At 38.0% G+C, this 23,476-nt stretch overlaps 1 protein-coding gene across 1 annotated transcript in view; it reads left to right on the forward strand.

Annotated features, from left to right (window-relative positions):
• Nucleotides 1-2,249: 2,249 nt before the first annotated feature.
• Nucleotides 2,250-23,476, forward strand: part of LOC131852871 (phospholipid-transporting ATPase ABCA3-like) — a gene marked incomplete at its 3' end in the record, with an annotated part of 54,000 nt that continues 32,773 nt past the window's right edge. Inside the window, exons 1-4 of the mRNA XM_059203608.1 lie at nt 2,250-2,513; nt 7,298-7,427; nt 8,370-8,458; nt 8,814-8,928. Of these exons, the coding sequence (XP_059059591.1) occupies nt 2,307-2,513; nt 7,298-7,427; nt 8,370-8,458; nt 8,814-8,928 (541 nt within the window). The remainder of the gene's footprint in view (nt 2,514-7,297; nt 7,428-8,369; nt 8,459-8,813; nt 8,929-23,476) is intronic.

Consider the following 23,476-nt stretch of genomic DNA (forward strand, 5'->3'; position numbering starts at 1 on the left):
CTCAAAATATATTACCGCCGAATCAGTTTGGCTTTAGACGTGGATTTTCGGCTCGCGAAAGTTTGTGTCATTTATATATGGACATAAATAGAACTAAAAAAAATAGGCAACATTTTGCTGGTGTTTTTTTGGATATTATCGGTGCTTTTAACAATATCAATCATAATATTATGTCTGACATTCTAGCTTCACTTGGAATATCAAATAAATTAGTACGCTGGATATTTAATTTTTAGAATGGTCGTGAAGTATATGTGAAGCTCACTAATAATACATGTCTTGGACCTCGGTTATCGCATATCGGAGTGAGTCAAGGCGGTATATTAAGCCCTCTTTTGTACATATTGTACGTCCATAGATTAAATGAAGTATTGGGTAGAGAAGTACATAATCTTCAATTTGCTGATGATTTAGCAATATATTGCTATGGAAATAATTTAACAGACATTAGTTCCAAAATAAACAATGCTCTACATAATCTATCTGTATATTTTTCATATCTTGATTTAGAAATTAGTCCTTCGAAAAGTCAAATGAGTTTATTGGAGAATAATAATCTTAATTTAGATCTTTCAAATTTATCTGTTACATACAATGGATACACTATACCAATAGAATCGGAAGTAAAATTTTTGGGCGTTTTATTCCAAAACAAAATGTGTTGGAAAAAGAATGTAGATTGTTTAGCAGATCGAGCCATGATGTCAACTAATATTCTTAGATCATTAGTAGGCACTCGTTGGGGAGCAGATCCTAAAACTCTATCGATGTTATACAAATCGTTAGTTAGAACACATTTTGAATATGCTTTCTTTTGCTTTTGTGATTACAATTTTTATGTAGAAAAACTTGAAAAAATTCAAAATATAAATCTTAGATTAATTTTGGGTGCTATGTTTACCTGACCTATAAATTGTATGCAAGTAGAGTGTTACTTATCACCATTAATATTACGATTTGAATTTTTAAAACTTACCTTTCTGTTGAAATTACATTCTGTAAATAAAAATACCTTCCTAATTAAACTACTAGATTCTTCATTTCCAAAACTTTTCTTTCTGAAAAGGTTAGTGAATTTATTGATTGGGTCCGTAATTTTAATATCTATATTAAACCATCCCCGAGTTATTATGGATACTCATATGATGCCCTATATTCTCAAATTTCTATAAATATTAATAAAACATTAAAAGATAAATATGACGTATATGAATACCTGTCGCGGTGGAACACATATAGGCAAATAAACACCGACGGAGCAAAAAATAAAGAATATGTTTCCATTGCCATATATAATGGCACAGAACAAATGGCAAGTGGTACCAAAATTTCGAAAAATGCGAGTATATTTACGGCAGAATATTTATGCGATTATTAAGGCTTTAGACTACATTAAAGAGACTTTTGACTGTGACAAATGGTTAATCATAACAGATAGTATGAGTATTTTGATGGCTCTTTCGAACGATTCTCATAATAAATTAACCGCTTCCTCTGTAATTCAAAGTATTCGCAGTAAGATGCATGACCTGAAACATAAATTACATAAAGATATTATTCTAATTTGGGTTCCTTCCCATATTGGAGTAATTGGTAATGAGAAAGCAGATGAATTAGCTCGTTTAATAACTAACTGTCCTGTCAATCAAATAGAGAAGAGAATAAAAATTCCGGACAGAGACGTTATTATAGAAATAAAGCAAAGGATTAAAAATCGACACGGACGATTTAATGAACACTTGTGTAGAATGAAAATGATATCTAGTCCAGTGTGCAATTATTGTTCAAGCGGAGAAGTACAGACTCTGGATCATCTACTCTTCGATTGTCAACAATTCAATAAACAACGTTTAGCTCTAATTGACAAATTAATGTCCATTTACAAGGATCTGAATATCCCGCGCATTATTCAGACTTTACTTAAAAATCAAGAAACATACAAACCAATTTATGAATATATTGCCTCCACAGTAGAAGATATCTGAAGAAGGAAAAAAGAAATTAAAATACAGAAATTATACCAAAGACAACGGCTGTATAGGCTTAGACTCTTTGCCTTTCCATTACGGATAAATAGAACAAAAAAAAAAACATTTATTCTCTGTAGAGGTATTACGTGCCGTGCACTGTAGCATACTAGTATAGAATATACTATTCAAGATTATACATGCATACTAGGCTGCAGAAATCAGACGTTCAGAATTTATAAACGTGTTTAGCGAAATCCGACCTAAATCTATATCGCAGTGATGTGTTTTTAATATTTTTAAGCAGGTCATGTATTGATAGGTAGGTAGGTTTTAAAAATGAGTACAAACAAAGACAATACGAAACCGCATTCGACACTTAGAGTGTTATTATGGAAGGAGTACACTGTGAGAAAATCAAGATTTTTGCGAACGATATATGAATGGACTTCAACAATTTTGTTTTTTGTTATATTGTATCTAGTAAAAAATGAGTTGATGCCAGCAAAACCAAATTATGTAAATTGCGACAACATCAAACGTACGGTAAGCATTCCTATTCTGTTCCACTAACAAAGAAAGTTTTACAGTAGAACCACAGATAATATAATATTACATACAGATACCCCATCCCATACAATAAAATAGTTCCTTCCTAACTCGGGCTATTCTTCGGGTTATTTTATTTCGCCGTTGTAGGCGCTAGATGTCGCTATATCTGAAGCAGTTCGGATTACTAGTGGGTGATTAGTAATAAAGCATGAAAATAGATGGCAGGGAATTCGGTCTACATGACATCTGTTTTGCAAAGATACGTACATAATAGATATAGATATAACTGTGTCGAACTCCTGATTGGGTACAATCAAATATTCAATGTAGGTATAATGTCGTTCGCTGATGCTCTGCAGACACGGCTAATGTACCTATGTATCTATGTACTATGTTAGATACGAAGATATGTCGTAACGCGTCTGCACTAAAATCGGGCTATCGCTTAAGGAGCAATAGCTCCTTAATGAATAGCCCAATTTTAATACTGTTTTTGTTATTTAAATTGTTATGTGATAGAGATAGATTTTAGCTATAATCAATTAATGTACATATGGGTACCTCATTTAATTTTCAATGTATAATTATTTCTCTAATAAATATATCTCAATATATAGTTAATTATGGTAAACTGGCAATTTGTAAAATCGAAAATAATATCTGCAAACCATCAATCTGTTATATAGGTTCTTTCAGGGATACTACATCGGTGCTAATGACATGTAGGTACTTATTTTGAGTTATACCTATTTGTAGAACCTTCGATATCTACAATTGTTTTTTTTTGGTATTTATGTAAGTTGTTATTCAGTTGAAATTAAGCTGCGAAATTACAGGGTATTTGGACAAAACATCTATGTTCTTCAGAATGACAACATACGAGGGATATAGCGGGCACGACACGATGATGTAATGTTTGTAATGCTGTTTAATAATTTATGTGTATGTATATACGTCGGATAGTGTCGTGGTTGGATGGATCATGAGCTTATTTACCATTTCAATTAATAATAGTAGCTACTAAGTAGATGAGGGAGGGTAAGGGTGATGATGATGTGACCACCATTCTGGTGGTGATGATGAGATCAATAATAACTCTTAACGACATGATGGTGGTATTTATTTATGACCACCATAAAATTCATCATTGGCAGCATTCTCAACATAATCATCATTATGATAATTGAGATCAAATTAATTAATTGATTAAAAAAGTAGCATTAGGTAGGTACTAAGTCCTTATATGACTTAAATACAAGGTTCTGGGATGCTGTGATATACTAGTCTCTAGATTTTGTTTCTTATTAGTATTCCACGACCAAAGTCTATAGACAGAGAAATATTATGTATAGAGAGAAATATAGATCAACACAAAGTTTTTAGATGAAAATGGGAATTATTATACACATTGCATTAAAAAATATATATGATTACCATCTAATACAAAATTATTATGTAGTAAATTATCCTCACATTTTAAATCGAATGAGGTGAAACTAACATTGCATGAACACAACACTTGAAGATCATAAAATTTTTATTTCAGGTAACAAAACACAGGAATTATGTGTGCTGGACTTGTTGATGAATCAATATAATAAAAATCATAAACTTATTTGCAGTCGGTTACACATAATATAATAACTTGGAATTTCTTCTCATCCCCAGTCCATTGCTTTCTTACTTATCTAATTATATTATTAATTGCATTGTGATTAATAATTTACAGATTTTTCTTCTGCTTTTTTCTCTTATTTTTACTTGCATTATTATTTTATACAGTAAAATGTTTATATATATATATATATTTCTTATTCTTTTGAACTCCTGTTCTTTACGGTAAAAATGTTCTTTATCTTCATCTAATTTAAACTTTGTACAGTATTAAGTTGTTGTCGGGAAAATCTGAAACCAATATTATATATGTTACATTTTCATGAACTTGAATGAATTTACATGAAAGTAACTAAACTGTAACCTTATTAGCACAATAAATAACATATTATTCATACATCATATTCATTCAGTTCTAATAAAATATAAAAATAATACTACTGTTTAGTACTTTATTTTGATTAACAATTTTCAGTATTTTCTCAATCAATCAAAAATTATAAAATCAATGTTAGTTTTTTGAACTGACATTCATAACGATAATAAAAACATAATAAAACCACATTATAGCGGTTACCAAGTACCTATATTTATTTTATTTTAATATGAAAGATACACACTCATACATATGCAAGTTTTTAACAACTTATAGTTATACCTGGTATGAGATAATCCTCAAAGACACGATAGTTTACTAAATATTCGCAGTAACTTCCTTAGACACATTTAAATTATTGAGTTTGACAATAAAATAAGAAGTTCAATGAACTCTGAACAGGAACATTTCAAAAGTTGAATTGAAGTACTTCTTTATCTTAAAACATGAAAATAGAGAAAAAATCCAATGCTAGTGAAAATATGTTTTAAGCATTTGACGTAAAGTCGATTATCCTATTCTGTTATTCCTATATTTTATATTTTTAACCTTTCATTTATGTTGCCAGTACTCGTTGTCGTTTCGATATAATAAAAAAATATGGACCAACTTTTTTTAAATAGTTTTTGTGTAATTTTTTGCTATTATAAATTAGTTTTGATTGTAATACACTAAAAATTGAAAATTTCGGGTCAGTCAATAAGTAACTCAGTCGATTCAGTCTAATATACTTATTACTACTACTTAGGGCTGAACAATACTTACATAAGTACCTAGACTTATGTAAGTATTGTACAGCCTTACCTAAACGTGACAGTAACTCTGTCTGTCTGGCTTTCATGCCAAAGCTACTGAACAGATTTAGCTTACTTTTTAATGCTAACATAGAGAAATGGTAGATATATAAATAAATAAATAGAAATACAATTTTTTTTACAAATTTTCACTGTAGTGTGTAGAAACATAACATACTGCACACGAGAAATTCAGTATTGTGATATTACCAGACACTTAATAATATTGCCTAACTTAATAAGACTTTGAAATTCATCACGAATCACCACTGCCGCCCCTGAGTCCTCTGTGGTCTTCACAGCCTCATCCTTTTCCACATCTTGCGCGAGCATCGTCAATCAACAAAGTTTCTAAAGGCAAACTGGTAATAAAAAGTATCTAATGTTGTTCGCAGGTATACTTAATGTCTCCAACTGTAGTCTTTCTTTATTTTAAAATGTAGCTTTCAGATGCCTGATCATTGCAACATCAATGCCAGTAATAGTTCCATTTACTACACTGCCGTTCTTCAGCTTTATTGTCACTGTTTCGTGACTGAGTTTCATGAAAATTCACAGACGACATTGTCCTTTTAGAAGATGATCCCAAGAAACTAGGACTTATGATAAGAACCATATCAGACATAAGTAGAGATATAGGACTGGAAATGAATCCAAATAAAACAAAGCTGATGACTAACTCTACAGAGGTAAGCATAGAAGTCGATGGAAACAGCTTGGATTACGTGAAAGACTATGTTTATCTGGGGTAAACCATCTCCCCCATAAATGCAATGTTTAAGGAAATAAACAAAAGAATTGTAATTGGATGGAAGAAATACTGGTCCCTGAAAGAAATAATGAAGAGTAAAGATATAAACATGCACATTAAGAGGAAAACTTTCAACACTAGTATCCTACCTTGTATAACATATGGATGTGAAACATGGAGTATGATGGGAATCAAACTAAGTGACAAAATCACAAGCTGGGACATAAGACAGAGAACAAAAGTCACAGATGTACTCTCTAGAATAGACCATTTAAAATGGAATTGGACTGAGCATATGCTAAGGTGCAAAACAAATAAATGGAGCAAGCAAGTGACTCTCTGGTATCCTAGAGACGGAACCAGAAGACAGGGTCGCCAAAGAACACAATGGAAAGATGACATCAACCTAACTATGGGACCATTCTGGAACAGGGTTGCGGAAGACAGAGTTCAGTGGAGAGAGCTGTGGAGGAGGCCTATGCCAAAAGCACACTGAGTTGCTGCACATTTTGCAAATATCAAATGTACCCTTTTAACTTTCAGGAAAAGAGCTATATTATTATTATTGTTATAAGTTTTATTACTATTATTTGATTTTTACATGTAAAATAAGATGCTCTATCACCTTAACCAATATTATATGTAAAATGAATAAGTAAGTCATTGTAGACCATTAAAACTAAAAAATATAATAAAACTTTTAAAAGTTAATTTTCTTTAAAGGATCTCTGAAAAACATATAGAGGCGTACAAACTTAGAGATTCTGCAATGCTTCCAAAATAAAACACTAAAAACTATAACCAGAGCTCCTTGGTTCATAAAGAATACAGAAGTACATGTATATCTAGAAATGCCAACTGTCAAATAGGAGCTACAGAAAGTCCGTGGAAGATATAAACACAGATTAGCCTATATTATAATACTTATGTATCTATGGTAATACTTGTAACACACAAACTCCTATTGTAATCTCATATACTCTTTTCCTCACTCAACCTACTACATATACACCAATCATCATCATAGTTATAAGTAGAAAATATATTAGTTTGTATATGTTTCATTGAAGTACCTTAATATATAAGACACACATATCTCAATACTTTGGGGTTTACAATAACATAGTACATATTACATGTAAAATAGTTATAAGTTTTCTAATTGTAAACCTGTTTTTAATCCTATAAAAACTAAATAAATAAATCACACTTTTAATATCTAATATATGTTATATATTTTTAGGAAGAGAAGTACATAGCAGAGTTTAAAGTACCAAGATTCGTCCTTTATACTCCGTCCAATAATGTAACTGATGAATTAATGACTAAGGTTGGGAAGAAACTGAAGCTGACAAATTATTCTTTCAACCTAGGTATGTAGTAATTCCATTAAAAGACTATAAACTCCTGTACAAAGTATTTGAATTTGCAATTTTGTAAGTATGGATGCAAACTATTACATAGAGTATAAATTTAAGGTCCTACTGAGGGTGTACATAGTGTAGTCATGCATTTTAGAGCAAATTATATATTTAGTGTATGCATATACAACCGATTTGATTGTGAAATCAAACTTACAAATAAAGGACAGTTTTAAATAGCAATAATCTAATTTTTAAAAGCAAAAAGACAAACATCATTTATTTTATTTTATTTATACTCTTTATTGCACCAATTACAGAAAAAAAAAAAAAAAAAACAATTAACATCAGGTGTATACTTGTAATTAATTTATTTAGGTATTTGTAAATATATATAAATAAATAATAATAATTAAAATGTAATTAACTTCTCTTAATTCTTTAGAACACCAATATATTAACAACACTAGCAATAAAGTATATCTAGTGATCATGTGGTCCACAGTCATTATTTTTACAGAGAGCTCTGCTGTAGTATGGTATGGTTCAAACAACCCTGGCTCTGCCTACCTTTTAAGAGATATTTACATTCATGCACCAAATAATATGAAGCTAAATGTTGACTACTGACTTCATTATTTTATTTTGTCTTGAGAATTGTTAGATATATTATCAAAAATATTACCAGTTTACATTTTTTTAAATGTGTTTTTTTTATATACTCGATTGCATTTAATTAATAGTGTTCATTATTTTGATGTTAATTACCACTGTATCAGTAACAAGTTACGTCAAATATAATTTCAATCCAATTTTTGATAGTGCAAGTCTAGAGTGCAGTATAAGATTGATATTGAGACTAGAATCTAGTGTGTTAGAAAGTCTAATGTGTTACCGTATCATATCATAGTATGTATGTGTAAGTGTTCTAACAATAATAATATTTTAATCCAGCACACAATGCCCGAGGTTATCAATCTGTCACAAATGAAACTTCAGTTCTGAACTACATGAAAGACGGCGATGCAATTGTCATATTTCAGGTTAATATTATTATTTATTACCATATTGTTTATATGAAATGTAAGGAATATTCGCATTTGCTCTTACATTCGTATTCACATTAGCTAAATAATTTACGAATGCTTAATTGCTTTAATAAAAAAATACGGATATGTGCATGCGATTCGTGCGGCAACTTAGTTGTTAAAACAGAGAAAACCAAATTGTTCCATATTTTAAAATTATTATTCTCATTTGTTTTTGTGAATATCGGCGACAAATATTCTCGTTCCCATTAGCGAATGCTTAAAATTTATATTCGTTACATCTATGTAGTACACTACCTATGCGTTTTGTATCGATCTGTGTGTATAACTGTTATTTGTTTTCTTGCAGAACAATGGTACTTTACCCTGGACCCATCTAAACTACACAATTAGAATGAAAACACAATTTCACATAAATATATACGAACCGTTGGATGGAAAATACGAGCCACACTTGCTGTATGGTACGTTTCATTTATTATTAACATCATTGAATAGGTACTTTATCTCGTGTGGATACCATATGACAGCGATACTTTCTAAAATACTCCTTAGGTAAGTATTATTTAGAATTTTAGCTTCAATATTATTTCTGATGGTCGGGTTTGCCTGACACAAACCCTGCTCTGTTTGCTCCGCGACATACCCCAACGGTATATTCACAAAGGGATAAATCCTCACTCATTAATATTCGTAAATCGCTAACAGAGGTAACTCTTGGTATGCATACGTGGAGTCTAAACAATAAAGAAAATTAATAGGGTTCCCTAATCAACTAAATGTTAACACTGAATCACAGATAATATCAATATATTAATTTTAAAGTGTTATTTCATATGTATGTTAGTCTATAAGCTATCTATTATATGGGCCTATTTGCTTGAAATAAATAAATTAAGTAAGCATTTTCATTCTTCTCACTGATGAACAACAACATATAACACGTCTTCATATGATAAATCTCTTGCGTTGGGGGAAGGGGATTGTCAATCTAATGATGCCATTGCTAGCAATGTACAAGTAATTTGCCCTCTCCTTGATTCCCCCTGGAATCGAATGTGATAAATTACTGCTGAATTTACCAGCATGTGCCAATTGACCTGACCTTAAAAAAAAACAATGTCATCAGATGTAAATTGGCACATTTGAAAATAATTATAATAAAGTCGATGAAATCACCACTCGGAGTTCAACGAAACTTAGATATAGTAGGGCACCTGACTAATGAATGATGATGAGTGGTCCTTGTGATATAAGCTATGATTAAAGGCGGGGTGGAGTGGTGGATCACTTTCTAGACCGATGAACACGTGTGTAGTTAAAACGGGCCGATTTTATTTAGTATGTTCGAGCTGTTTTGACCACCACTGCTCCGATATTGTCCCTGATTATTGCTTCATCATCGGGGTGTCGTGTGTAGTTTTCTAGTTTTCTACTCTTTAGTGTAGAGACAGTTGTCAAAATACATATAGATACAACCAAATTACTACTGTTTGTTACATATAATTATTATGTTTGAAGAGTATTGTATATTTTAAAAATTATTGGCTATAAATAAAGGTTATTTATATACTGTTTTAAGTTTGACACGGTCATTATTTATACGTATAATTAGGTAAAATCACCACATTTTTATTAAGTTCCCTATATATCGGCAGTGTTTCAACCGCCATGATCACGGGTAAACGCCCGTAAACTTGTGGTTTTTCCTAATTATACGTATAAAGGCTATTATATTTATTTATTATTACGTACAAGAATCGGTATTAATCGTCAGTTTATTCGGATTGGGCAATGTTGTTTAAGGGCCCAAGGGCCACGTACTACATATTGCCATTAGCAATCACAGGACTAAACCATCAGTCTGAAAAAATGTAGTATGTAGACGCTCTTAAATGATGTTATTCATGACTCAACTAACAGTGGGGCCTATGTGGGAGATTTATGTTTTATTTATAATCGAATTTCCAAAAGGAGGTTAAATGTTCTGTTATATGACTTGTGTGTCATACGATTGAATACAATATACACCATAGGGAAGTATAGTTTGCGAGTTTGTCGAACATCAAGGTAATAGATTTTGTAAATTATTAGGATATATATAACATTACGCTCCTGCTAATAGAAGCGAAGCTGCTAGAAGTGATGCAGCCAAAGTTACACAACTCAGCTAGTAACTACTTTTACACTAATATTATAAAGAGATTCAGTATTTTTGAAAATTATCCTCTATGAGTTTCACTCATAGTGTATAATTTGGTTTGCTGTTATTTGGACAGTAAAGTTAGTAAAGGGATAACTTATTTATTTGTGAACCTCACTCCGATCTATCCTCTGTGACATTCAAACGGGGATCGAAATTACCACGGACTGGGCTGACATTCAAGTTCTCTGATTAATGTCATGTAAGTCAGGCAGTTTTTTTTTAAACTACGTTGATGGCAAGCTAGCTTACGGCCCATCTGATGGTAAACTATTACTGTAGCCTATGGATGACTGAACACCAGGGGTGTCACGTGCACGTTGCCGACCCTTAACAAACCTTAAGTTGGCATTAAGGCGTTCTATAAGTCCTTTTGCGGGTTTGGGGTGTCCTCTGTGCTGGGCCTCATTATTTATCCGATAATGCTGTAAAAGCCAGCTACTGTCAATAGCTTTAATAAGAATTCGAAAAAGATAGTCGTTCAAATATAGTGTAACGGTCTGTAATGTAATCCACCTTCCAATACATTGGTTCATTGTCTAAAGAAATTCGCGCTGCGAAAACTATTGATGATAGAACAAAAAGATGTGTCTATGGTTTATAGTTACGTCACAGTAAGTGTTTTTTTGTTTATAAATTTAATTGAAATGCCGCCGCTAGAAAATTCTCTTTATTTTGTATCTTGGTATTAAACCTTATCAAAATAAATTGCCTCATATTAACGATTTCGACGTTTCAATATCTATATACAACTTTGTGAATTATTCAATTTAGACATTCCATTCGAAAGATATCACGTATTTAACAATATAAGTATAGTAAGTAAGTAAAAATGGAATTTTTCCCCTCCAAATTTAAACAGAAATTATATCTTTCTGGATGAGTCCTTAGGTCAAATCGTCCATAATTTAGAAATTTTGATAGATGCTACATAGCCTGACATCGAGAATTTGCACGAAAAAGGCTTTCATTGGTTGTCATCTAGAGCAAAAGTATTACCTAAGAATGATACTGTCATCGAAATAATCTGATTATTCAAAAAGTTCCCGGACAAATAAAAAATTCAATCGACAGCGTGACTAATATCGAAAACGCAATTCTTATCCACAGGAATTTCTACTAAACCCTTCTGGACTGCTACCATGCGATTTGACGTTAAAAATCGGAATTTCTCGAAAGCATGATCCAATCATGATTTTGACAAAACTAAATAATCGAAGGACAATTTAATTGTAGCGACCATTCCCACCGGCACGCGCCACGGCAGCAACTAGCTCTATACCAAGATCTGCCAATACCATTTAAACGGCTTCAATTTCCGGTTAAAATATCTTCTTTGTAATAGACCTATGTATGTTTTGATCTTAAAAAACTACGTGGATTTTGATGCGTTTTTATTTAAAAGACAGAATAGATAGAGTGACTCAAGAGGAAGGTTTAGGATATATAACGTCCCACTACTGAACGCGGATCTTTAAACGCACGATAACCTATTGTTAGGAATGACCTCTAAATTTAATTAAATAACAAAAGAAACTTATAACAAATAGTATAATTAATTTTGACAAAATCAGTACAAGAACTTATAAAGCAAACAAGGTATGATACGGAGATTCGTTCGAGAGAACGTCTGTCGACCAAAAGAGGCCGCACACTTTCGGACTACTCTAATGCTGTTGGCCGTAGCTGGATTTTACAGCTTCACCGGACGTTAGGGGCGAGTGCAGATGGGACTCCAAACCCGCGGAAGGACTTATGGAGCGGCTGACGGCCAACTCCTGCCTGACGGATACGACTTTAGTCTGAGGGGACCACTAGGGGTTCGAACCTCGGCTCAGGCCGTCGTAATTTCGATCCCCGTTTGTATTGGACGGGGGATCGATCGGAGGGGCGCCCGGGGGCGCCGGTGTGGAGCACCCGGTTGAATGCGCGATAATGTGTGTTTGAGGTCGTCGTCTTCGCCGCCAAGGATGGTGTCGTGTGTGTGTGTGTAAAAGTGTGGTCGGGGTGGAACGGGTGGGCCCGTGGGGAGGTTACCTGCCGTTATGGGGTCGTCGGGGTCAATGAGAACGTGCCTCGGGCGACGTTGTCGCATATGTCGGATATTACTCATCGGTGCGTAGTCGACCGCACTGACTATAAGCGGGTTAGGGTGGGATTGGGCAGAGTCGAAGTAGCGTCGAGACGCTTCCTTCATAAACTGCTTGATGGAGGGCAGATTAAGATCGCGGTGGAGATCTACGCTACGAACGAACCACGGCGCACCGGTGGCTCGACGCAGAAACCTATTCTGTATGATCTGTAGTCGGTTAATTAAATAGTAGGGTATGTGGGCGAATACGGGACTAGCGTAAGTCATGATGGGACGGATGCAAGCCTTGTATAATGTCAGCTTGTTGCGAAGCGACATTTTACTGTACTTATTAATAAAAGGATAGAGTCGCCCTAGTATAAAGGCGGCTCGGTCGCGGACACGCTTGATGTGAGAACGAAACGTTAGTTTCCTATCTAGGGTGACGCCGAGGTATTTCGTTTTCGAAAACCACGGGATGTTTTGGCCGAATAGTTCGATCGGGTGATTCATAAAGTCGAATTCCCTGCTAAAGTACACTGCTGCACTTTTTTCGGGATTGACTTCTATGCGCCACCGACGGAACCATTCGCCCAGTATGGTTACGGCTTTCTGAAGCCGTCTGGCTATTGTCACACGGGACTTGGCGGATGTAAAGAGAGCCGTGTCATCGGCAAACAGCGATATTTCGACTTTTAAGTCGGAGAATTTAGGGATGTCGTTGGTGTACAACGAGTAGAGCATCGGAGACAGGACGGCGCCCTGAGGGACGCCGGCTCGTATGGGGTGCGGGTCGGATAATGCTCCGTTTATACGATAGCGATAAGAGCGATTCGACAGGAAGTCTCTTACAATGAGTACTAGCCTGTCGGGGACACCTAACTGATGAAGCTTGTAAATCAAGCCGTTGTGCCAGACTTTATCGAAAGCCTTAGCCACATCGAAAAATAGAACGCCTGTACCGCCTTTGGTGGACTTGGTGGCGAAGTACAGGGTGTTTTTGTGAATGTGCTCCGTGATGCGGTGCCCTTGATGGACACATGAGTGTTTGGCTCGGAAGCCAAACTGCTCATTGATGAGCAGGCCTTTGGAGTATATAAACTCCTTTAGGCGGGCGAGGAGGAGTCGCTCGTACAGCTTGCCTATAGCCTTGAGGAGGCTGATAGGACGATAACTGGACGGGTCGGATTTATTTTTGCCGGGCTTGGGGATGCCAATGACCACGGCTTCTTTCCAGCTGTCTGGAAATATGGCGTTGGACAGCGCCGCGTTAAAGATAGCGACGAGTAATACTAAAAGTTGGGAGGGCAGACTTTTGACTAGACTTTAATATGCCGTCTGAGCCGGGTGATTTTTTGATAAGTAGCTGTTTAACTAGCGTTTTGACCTCATCAAGCGTAACTGGTGAGAGAGATTCGATGGGCGGACTCGGACGCGATGCGTTCTACTTCGGTGTCTATCTTCTCGAGATGACCTGCCTCGACTGGGAGCGTGCTGGGGGAGCATTGGGCTTCTAAGTTGGACGCTAGACACTCAGCCTTATCTTCGTCGAAGAAGGCTATAGTGTTGTCGGGTCGGACTAGCGGGGGCATGTCGTTTGTCTGTTGGTCGGTTTTGAGAGATTTCACTATGCGCCAGTACGCGGTGTGGCATGGCGTTATCTCTTCTAGGAGCTTACCCCACCGGCCGTCCCGGATCTGCGCGATGCGCTCCTTAACGCTACGCTGTAAGGCTCGCAGGCGCACCCGGTTCGGTTCGGAGGGGTAGCGATCGTACGCTCTAGTGGCTGCGTTCTTATCGCTTATTAACCTCCTTACGTCATCAGGGAGCTGCCAGCGACGGTCGTCCGTCGCCGGTACCTCCCTGGAGCAGTCCTTGACTGCCGACTGCAGGTGATTAGTAAGCGAGTCGATCGCAATGAGAGTGTCCTCGGTGGACTCTATGTCGTCGGGAATACGGTTGAGTATCGGTGTGTCGGTCGATTCGAGAGATTTCTCGAGTCGTTCCCAGTCTGTTATTATTTTGGTTGGTAGTGGCGTGTCGGGCGGAGGGCCCAAAAGGAGGGTTACCGGTCGATGGTCCGAGTTAAGCTCGGCATGGACTTCTGGGGAGCTCACCCGTAGGGTTACGTTCCTCAGCAGTGCCATGTCGAGTATGTCGGGTCGGTGGTTCACGTTATGGGGATAATGAGTAGGGCGGAGCGGGGCGATTATCTCGAATTCGAGAGAGTCGGCTAGTCTGTCTAGTTTGTGGCCGTTTGTCGTGGACACGTGGCAGTTCCAGCGGGTTTGTTTACAATTCAAATCGCCAGCCAGAATGGTGGCGCTGTTGATATCTAGGAGGGCGCGTAGGTCACTTCCCAGCAGTAGTTTGCCGGGAGGCTGATAAACGGATGCCACGGCGAGCGGTCGGTGGCCGGTCATGCCGAGAAAACAGACGGAGGCCTCCATATGAGTGAGAGGCGGTGTTTGTAGCGGTATACAGTGTAGGGACCGTTTATAGTATATAATAATAATAATAATAATAATAATAAACTTTATTGGCCAATAAAACACTTTTACATTCAATACACATTACTGCGAACCACACACTAGACATGCAAGTCTGTATCGTGTGGTTCAGAGGAGATCATTACACATAATTGATATGTTAGGTGCTCGGCTGACTTTAATGAAATAACTTAACAATATCATGCAACACTTATGGCGTTATATTACAAAGTATATATATAATAAATAAATATCTATAAATAGTAATAAATATAAAATATATTAATACATACAATAGACATACACATATTAAGTACTACTACTGCTGCTACTACATATGAGCGTACCGACGCCTCTACAGGCGGTGCGGTCGTTTCTTACTATGTTGTGATCTGTGTCTTATTATGTTGCGATTCTAGGATCGCGGATTGAACGTTTCAGTTTCGGTTCTCCTGCACGAGGAGAATATCGACTTGGTGGTCAGTAAGAAAGGAGGCGATTTCCTTCCTTTTGTTTTTTTTAATCCGAATGCGTTAAAAAACGCTATAATAATTACGGGCACAGTGCCCGTAATTCTGACAACGATGACATTACCCGGGGTAGGTACGCTTGCGAGGCGCCTCTACGGACAGAGATGATAATTGGCAAACGCTTTTTATATCAAAGATCGATTTGCCTTCGGGAGAGAAGTCTAGTATTAATAACACAAGGTCGATAGCGGCCTTGTTACGAGAGCGCGACTGGTACATACGATGTACCTCGTGCGCTGGGTAGTTTTGGGACTGAAGGTCCTCAAGGATGGAGTCTGTAGAGAGCTCCTTGGGTAAGCCGCGTATTACAACGCGGAGCTTTTTCTCTTCCTCGAGAGCATAGGTGTGTAACCTATGTTTTTCTCTCGAAGGAAGGTGGTAAGACGACGATGGTCGTCAGATGATGGGACTATAACTTTGATCCCTAACCTAGTAGCCTTGGCATGGCTGAATTTAATGTGCTTATTTTTAAGCACATTTGACACCGTGTTCCAGGCACTTTCGTCCTGGATGATGACGGGGGGCGGGGCTTTGGTCTCGGGGTGCGACTTGTGTGCACTCGAACCGGGGGCTGATTTCGCGGTACCGACGTGGGCACGCTTTGTTTTGGTGGGCTGACAGCCCTGGGTCTTCTTGGCACGCTTGTTGCCAACAACTATAAAGTCGTCCTCGTCTGAGGAGACCGGTGGGACGGGAGAGGGGACGTCGCTGTCGCAGATGGCGTCGAGCTCCATACTTGGCGCATCAAGCTCCGCGACGGAGTCGTCCTGCTCCATGGACGGAGAGACGGGTTCGGCCTGGTCGGCTTGGGTTAGGGGAATCGGCGGGAGCCGTTGGGAATCGTCCTCCAATTCGTCAGTGTCAGTCTGAGTCATTGGGGACGCGGGGGGCGAGCTGTACACTAAGTGCACAGGCTTGGCGGCTTTAAATGCTATAAAGGCATTTAAGATGCCGGGACACTTTTTTTCCAGGAACTGGAAGAACAGGGGCATATCGGCCTCTGATAAGGACATTTTTCATACAAAGGTAATTACACAAAAGAATGGAAATAATAATATAAAAATGAGATAAGACAATACTTAACATAAGGACGGTGTCAGCGGGGGCCTCCCTGCCGGGCGAGGCAGGGGGGTGAGTGCCTATTGATATGTGACCCTAATATGTAAGATCACTAATCTTATTGAGTGAAAAATGTGTACCTAAGCGAACCTACTTGGTGGCGTCGGCGGGTGTTTGTGGCAGCGGCGGCGGCTCGGATCGGCACGTCGCGCAATAGGCGTGACGCACCTCCCTAACTCACGACAGTCCGTGCCACTGAATGTCCACACACAACACTTCACTTGAACGAAGAGAGTTCCTCCTTCAGTCCTCACAACACAACACTACACACGCGGAAAGTCCGGTAGCACTGTGTCGAAATGGATGCCGAGAGCGCGGTCGGCCGCGATCGGCGTGGGACACGAAGTCCCCGGGCCACGCTAGGTGCACCGAATGCACCTAACACGCGGCGAAGTATAAGAATAAGAACGCGCGAACGTAACTGCGCTGCGTGCGCGCGCGCGGCGGGTTGCTCGAGGGAGCAGAGAACAGCGAGACGGCGGCGGGACTAGCGAGCACATACGTGCGTTCGCTAGCGCGTCGTTCAACGGAATGAGGGCCGCACATTGGGTTTCGCAGCCTTTTATAGACGCGCCCACGACGGTGGCGCCACCAGCGGAAGTTACAGCTAACACGGCCTCTCCTGACGGAGCATCGTCCCCGATGCTTTCTGGTCACGCCGCGTCGTCTGGTCCGACTGCTAATCTTATGCGCTCTGTCCAGGCTGAAGGTATTTCCAGGGCTAGTGCTCGGAGACGAGTCAACAGTGACTATTCACAGCCTGTGAACCATAAGTTAGTGGCAAGCATTTTATTTTTGGAAGTAGGATCACGTTGCCTCACAAGGACTTATACGTGATCTAAGCATGTATACATAGAAGCCACACAAAGCTTCACACTCGATGCCGCACAAAGCCTTACACGAGGTGTATCCTATAGCACCCTCGATGCTGCACAAAGCCTTATACGAGGTGCCTATACACACTACTATACCTATTACACACTCGACGCTGCTCAAAGCCTTACACGAGGTGTATCCTATAACACGCTCGATGCTGCACAAAGCCTTACACGAGGTGTTACCTAAATACCTTACGATAAAATTTGTCTCAAAAATACAAATTACATTAGAAAAACTCAAATTCCTTTTTGTCTCTGTATAGGATATAACAATAGAGAAATCATCTGAGTGTATGAGAATATATTTGTATTTATTACATTTTATGGACTGCATCATAAGGTATTGAAAGTATAGTGGACCTGGACATTGGGTGGAGAGTAACATGATATAAGGAATAAGGTAACATGTTTACACATTAAACAAACAATTCCGTGCCCTATAATCGTTTCGCCCTCGACAACGTTTCCACGTCAATATGGTCAACACGTAGTCTTTAGAAATATAACAATAATCGCGACTTTTTCCTATAGAGATATGTTAATAATTATTTTCTTTAAGATTTATTTTCTTTATATATCGCAAACTATTCAACTGTACAAGTCGTTTCCTCATCAGCAGCATATGCTACTACGATTCAGTGAGGTTATCAAAAGGATTTCGGTGCGTGAGATATGAACTGACTTTACGATAATCAAACGTCAAATCACAATCCTGTAGGTGCATTCACCAGCGCACTACCCTAGGCAAGAGATCCTCGTAATTTTCAGGGCGCTGCAGTTAGTTACTACCCTAAAATGTTTCCCAACGCGATGATGATGAAAATGTTGCAACGCCTTGACAACAGCAAGTATCTCGAGCTAGTAGGAGCTAGTAGGTACCTTGGATCTGCACATATTGTAAAGCAACGGCGTATATGTGTACGTCTTTTCCTATTTGAATTAGTACTGTAACCTAGTGCACTAGCATCCGTATGGACTTCAGTCCGTAAATGGTCAAAGATAAGCAACGCGGATTGACTAGCCAATATAGAGATCATCTCTAGTTTCTATTCTTTTCTCGATAAAATTTCAAGAGGCGATTTGGATGTAACACGGGATATACCGCCTAAGAATACTGGCCAGTATCACTAAATACTATCCACTAAGTACTGCACAAACCGTGTCAGCTCTCCGTACAGCTTATCGTTTGCATTTGATCAGTTCATTTTATTATAAATCGTCTCAACCGACGACATCGTATTCCGCAACAAGCAGCTTCGACAGTTTGAGGAATCCGAAACTACTACGGCATTTATTTTCTATGTCCGTCATACACATGAACGAGTACTGCTTGTAGAGACTTTCCTACTCTAAGATCGATTTAATTTTATTTACTTAATCAACCAATTGATTGCGTATTTAATATTTAGATTTTAATGATTTAGTACTAATTCTCAGCTAGTATTCACACATTTCAACTTAAAAATTTAGAGTTCAACAAGTGTTCAAAAGAGCAACAGACTTAGTCTTCCCCGCTTGTTCCTTATACGATAAGATAGTTCACCGAACGAGCGGAAGATTCAAAAATAAGTATTAGTTGATGAATGAAGTGCTCAAATTGTTGAAATTTCTTTGAACGAAGAATCCATCATTTCTATTTCCATACGCTCGGCCTGGTTCCAGTCTCCTAGGATACACAACCTCAGGAGCGAGGTGATTACACTTAGCGGAAATTAATTGTAAACCTGGATTTTCACACGCATGCTTAATTTATAACCGTAAAATAATTTATATGGTCGATTCGGTAATTAACCGTCGTACCTACATAACGCTACTTCGTTAACAAGTAGTCGAATGTGTATCTCTATACGGTATTGACCATAGCTGTGACTGAGCCACTAAAAAGTATTCAGAATGTTTATTCATTAGACTACAAATTTTCTTTTTCTTCACCACAGAACGGAGTATTAATCTATTCAAGTTGCGGTATCGATTCACTACGGGTTATAACATTTACAAAAGAGCAATTTCTAAATATACGCTAAGAATCGTTAGTTCAAGTATACGTAATGCCTTTCATATTAAAAATATCGTTACCAATGTACTGGCGTCTTAAGATAATCACAAGGTACTAAGAAGTTTACTTCTTGTGAGATGTTACTGAATTTTACAGATAAAGTAAAAAAATAATCAGACCGCATATCCGTTTCGCCTAAATAGCATAATATGTGCACCTTACAACACGAAAACGATCATTTGATTTTAAAGAAGTTGTTGAACCACTATCGTACTAAACATTTGTGCGGGTACCCCCGCATATTATGGCGGTAATTTCGTCGCGATGTGCATTATGACTAGTCCAAGTCACGGCGAAAATTTGCGTTAGCCTAATTCAGATAATTTCTTTGTAAAGTAAACGATTCAGTATGATCTATCTTCTTATAAAACGCATATACGATTTTGTCCGTAGGTTATTTTTCAAAAGATTTAACTAAATTTACTACTATACCCGACTATATTGCAACTATAGCACCGTATTTGAGAATCTCCTTCTATACTAGGTAGTTTGCTATCATATATGACCAACTATGATCATCACTAGTCCACTCACGCAACCACGCGCTTGCTTCACCTTTTAACGACAAAACTGACACCGTCTGTCAGTTCACTGAATGACCACGATCTACTTCATCGCAACTATTCGTCAACGTTGCGAATATTTAAATCAAAGTATGAAATATAAAATTGGAAAGATCTCACCAGATTCATGACATTAAGCGTCGGTAAGACGTTCCGTAATGTCTGTTGAGGTAGCAACCGATCGCGCCACCGCAGCAGGTGCGCTCGTTGGCGGGTCTGGCTGGCGCGCCGACTGTCTGCGCGGGCGGCGACAGCGCGGCGGGGCCGGTTCCGGTGCAGGCACGTCGTCAGCATCTACGTCGGCAGCTATATGCGAACCCCTGTTTCGCTGAGCGACCGCTCGTTGTTCCAGCGCCACCAGTTGTTGAGACTTGCGTCTATTAACGCTGCTAGTTCACCTATATTTGATAGGTGGAGAACGGAGACGCGTGCTATCGTAACGATGGGCGTTTTCTACTCGACATGTAATCAATCCTTAGTCAAAAATGTTATTCGCGACCAAAATGGCCTAGAATCCCACTTCTTATGTTAGGAATGACCTCTAAATTTAATTAAATAACAAAAGAAACTTATAACAAATCGTATAATTAATTTTAACAAAATCAGTACAAGAACTTATAAAGCAAATATGGTATGATATGGAGATTCGTTCGAGAGCACGTCTGTCGTCCAAAAGAGCACACCGGGTTTCGCAGCCTTTTATAGACGCGCCGCACGACGGTGGCGCCACCAGCAGAAGTTACAGCTAACACTATATATTCTATGTCGACGCGGGTGGATAGCTAGTATACAATAAATAGTACAATTTTTTCACCGGTGTACTCACTATCTAGATACTACAAACACAATATATTATGTAGCGACACCTCATCATACCATATGTATATAATGCTACAGTGGTGGGATGATAACCACCGCGCTACATCATCAAGCAAATTCTTAGTCTATTTTTAAATGTTGCTTGTGTTTGCGCTGATCGAATGGAGTGGTAGAGAGTTCCAGAGGCAAATGGCTTGGACAGTGATGGAGTTGTAATAATATGTGGAGGATTAAGAAGAGATTGTCAAACATAGGCTTCTGGCACTACGCAAGAAACCGGGGATTTAGTGTAAAATTGGGACTTCGTTTTTAGATATTCCGGAGTAGAGGGGTGGAAAAGAATAGAGTAAAGAAGGGATAATATATGAATATTCTTGCGAAAATGAATGGGAAGCCACTTGAGTTGACTGCGAACATTGGAAATGTAGACCACGTTCGCAGTCAACTCAATTCGCAGGTTATTTACGGACACCAAAAAGGCAATCGCCATCAGCGACGACAATAAAAGGATCTTGCCTTGATAAAACCTACACTTTAATGAAATGAAATTTATTTGCGTATTATACAGTTAGATTCGGTAAATTGTCCAGGTAATAACATTATTGGCAACTGTTTAATTGCCCCAATTTACGGGCATGCAAATTTTGAGTATATTAAAATTAAATAATCTATCTGAAAGCCGAAGAACATCTTCTTGACAATCGTTTATATACAAATCTCCGTAGTCTTAGTATTTTTCCTGCATTTTCTATTTGCCTATGTACTTACAAAAATAAAACTAGAACTCAATTTTTATTAGATATCTTGTTCAGTTTATCTACATTTATAGATAACTGTACAATATCAACAAACACAGAGGATTTTTTTAGGTCATTGTTTGTGTGATTTGTCGGTGTAGATTACTAGAAGTGTACTATTAAAATGAAAACGAAGTTTGTTATACATATTTATAAGAAAAATTTACAAAATTAAAAAGTTATTAACGTTTAAAAGAGGTGTTACCGGCACCACACACACGAATTGCTTTGTCTTAATTTTATTCTTTTAATGTTTTTTTTTTTTTGCCCATTACTCGTTGCCCATTACCACGTATATAAATTTCACTTTCATTGTAAATGATGCTGGTAAGAACACCTGCCTCAAAATGCGATTTTTCTAAATAATAATAATTAATATTCGTATCTGGTATCTTTTTTAGATTTCATTACCATACCATACGTAGGTGCATAGCGCATATATATAAATACATTGAGTCACAGTTACCTCGGACAATAGACTATTATACTATTGTTGTGGCAGGATAAGCATTATTATTTTGTACCTCATTATTTATATAGTCAGAATGGTCGACTATGCTAAGAGACATCCATGGGCGACAATGCCGCTCGAGGCACGTTCTTGTTGATCCCGACGATCCCATAACGGCAGTTAATCACCCTACGGGTCCACCCGTTCCGCCCTTACCACGCTCCGCCCTTACCACTTTCACACACACACACACAAATAATAAACAAACAAACACGAAAACGTCCTCGCTGGCGAAGACGACGACCTCAACCATACCATACCGCGCAAACGGGCGCTCCACACCGGTGCAAACGGGTCGAACCTTCGGTCGATCCCCCTATCGAAATTACGACGGCCTGAGCCGAGATTCGAACCCATAGCAGTGCCCTCAGACTAGTCGTATCCGTCAGGAGTTGACATTCGTCAGGAGCCGCTTCATAAGTCCTTCCGTGGTTTGGACTGCCACTGCACTCTGTCCCTCATCGTTCGTTACAGCATTAGAGTAGTCCAAAAAAAATCATTATATAGGAATTTGACTACAATATATTTCGACAATGAACCATAAAAGACGAAGATTAATCTCCGTTCCTACTCGCCATAACAAAAATACTTTGTAGATATACCTAGATATACCTACATGTGTCTAGCCCGCACTGAACATAGAGTGGCGGGCGGATTTTTTTGATGTATTTTCATTAAAAAATGAAAGTAAATAGTGTATTATTATCCCGAATATTCTCCGAGTGACATAAAAAGTAATACAGTATAGTATGTGTTGTTCCTTCTACTACGTTACATACTTATTTCCTGACATTTTTTAAGTTTGCTCAAAAGCATTGTTCCGTATTCCGAACTTCCTTATTCTAAGCAGGTCGTATCACCGGCTTGCTTACTGGAGCAAAAGGCGCTTGGTAATACTGGCCACCAATAAAACATGTGGCCACTTAAATTTCGAAAATAGAATAAAAAAACAATTGAAAATATGAACTGGAATAAA

This window comes from Achroia grisella, unplaced genomic scaffold (assembly GCF_030625045.1).
Source record: "Achroia grisella isolate CSIRO2021 unplaced genomic scaffold, CSIRO_AGI_Agris_v1 utg869, whole genome shotgun sequence".
NCBI classification, from domain to species: domain Eukaryota; kingdom Metazoa; phylum Arthropoda; class Insecta; order Lepidoptera; family Pyralidae; genus Achroia; species Achroia grisella.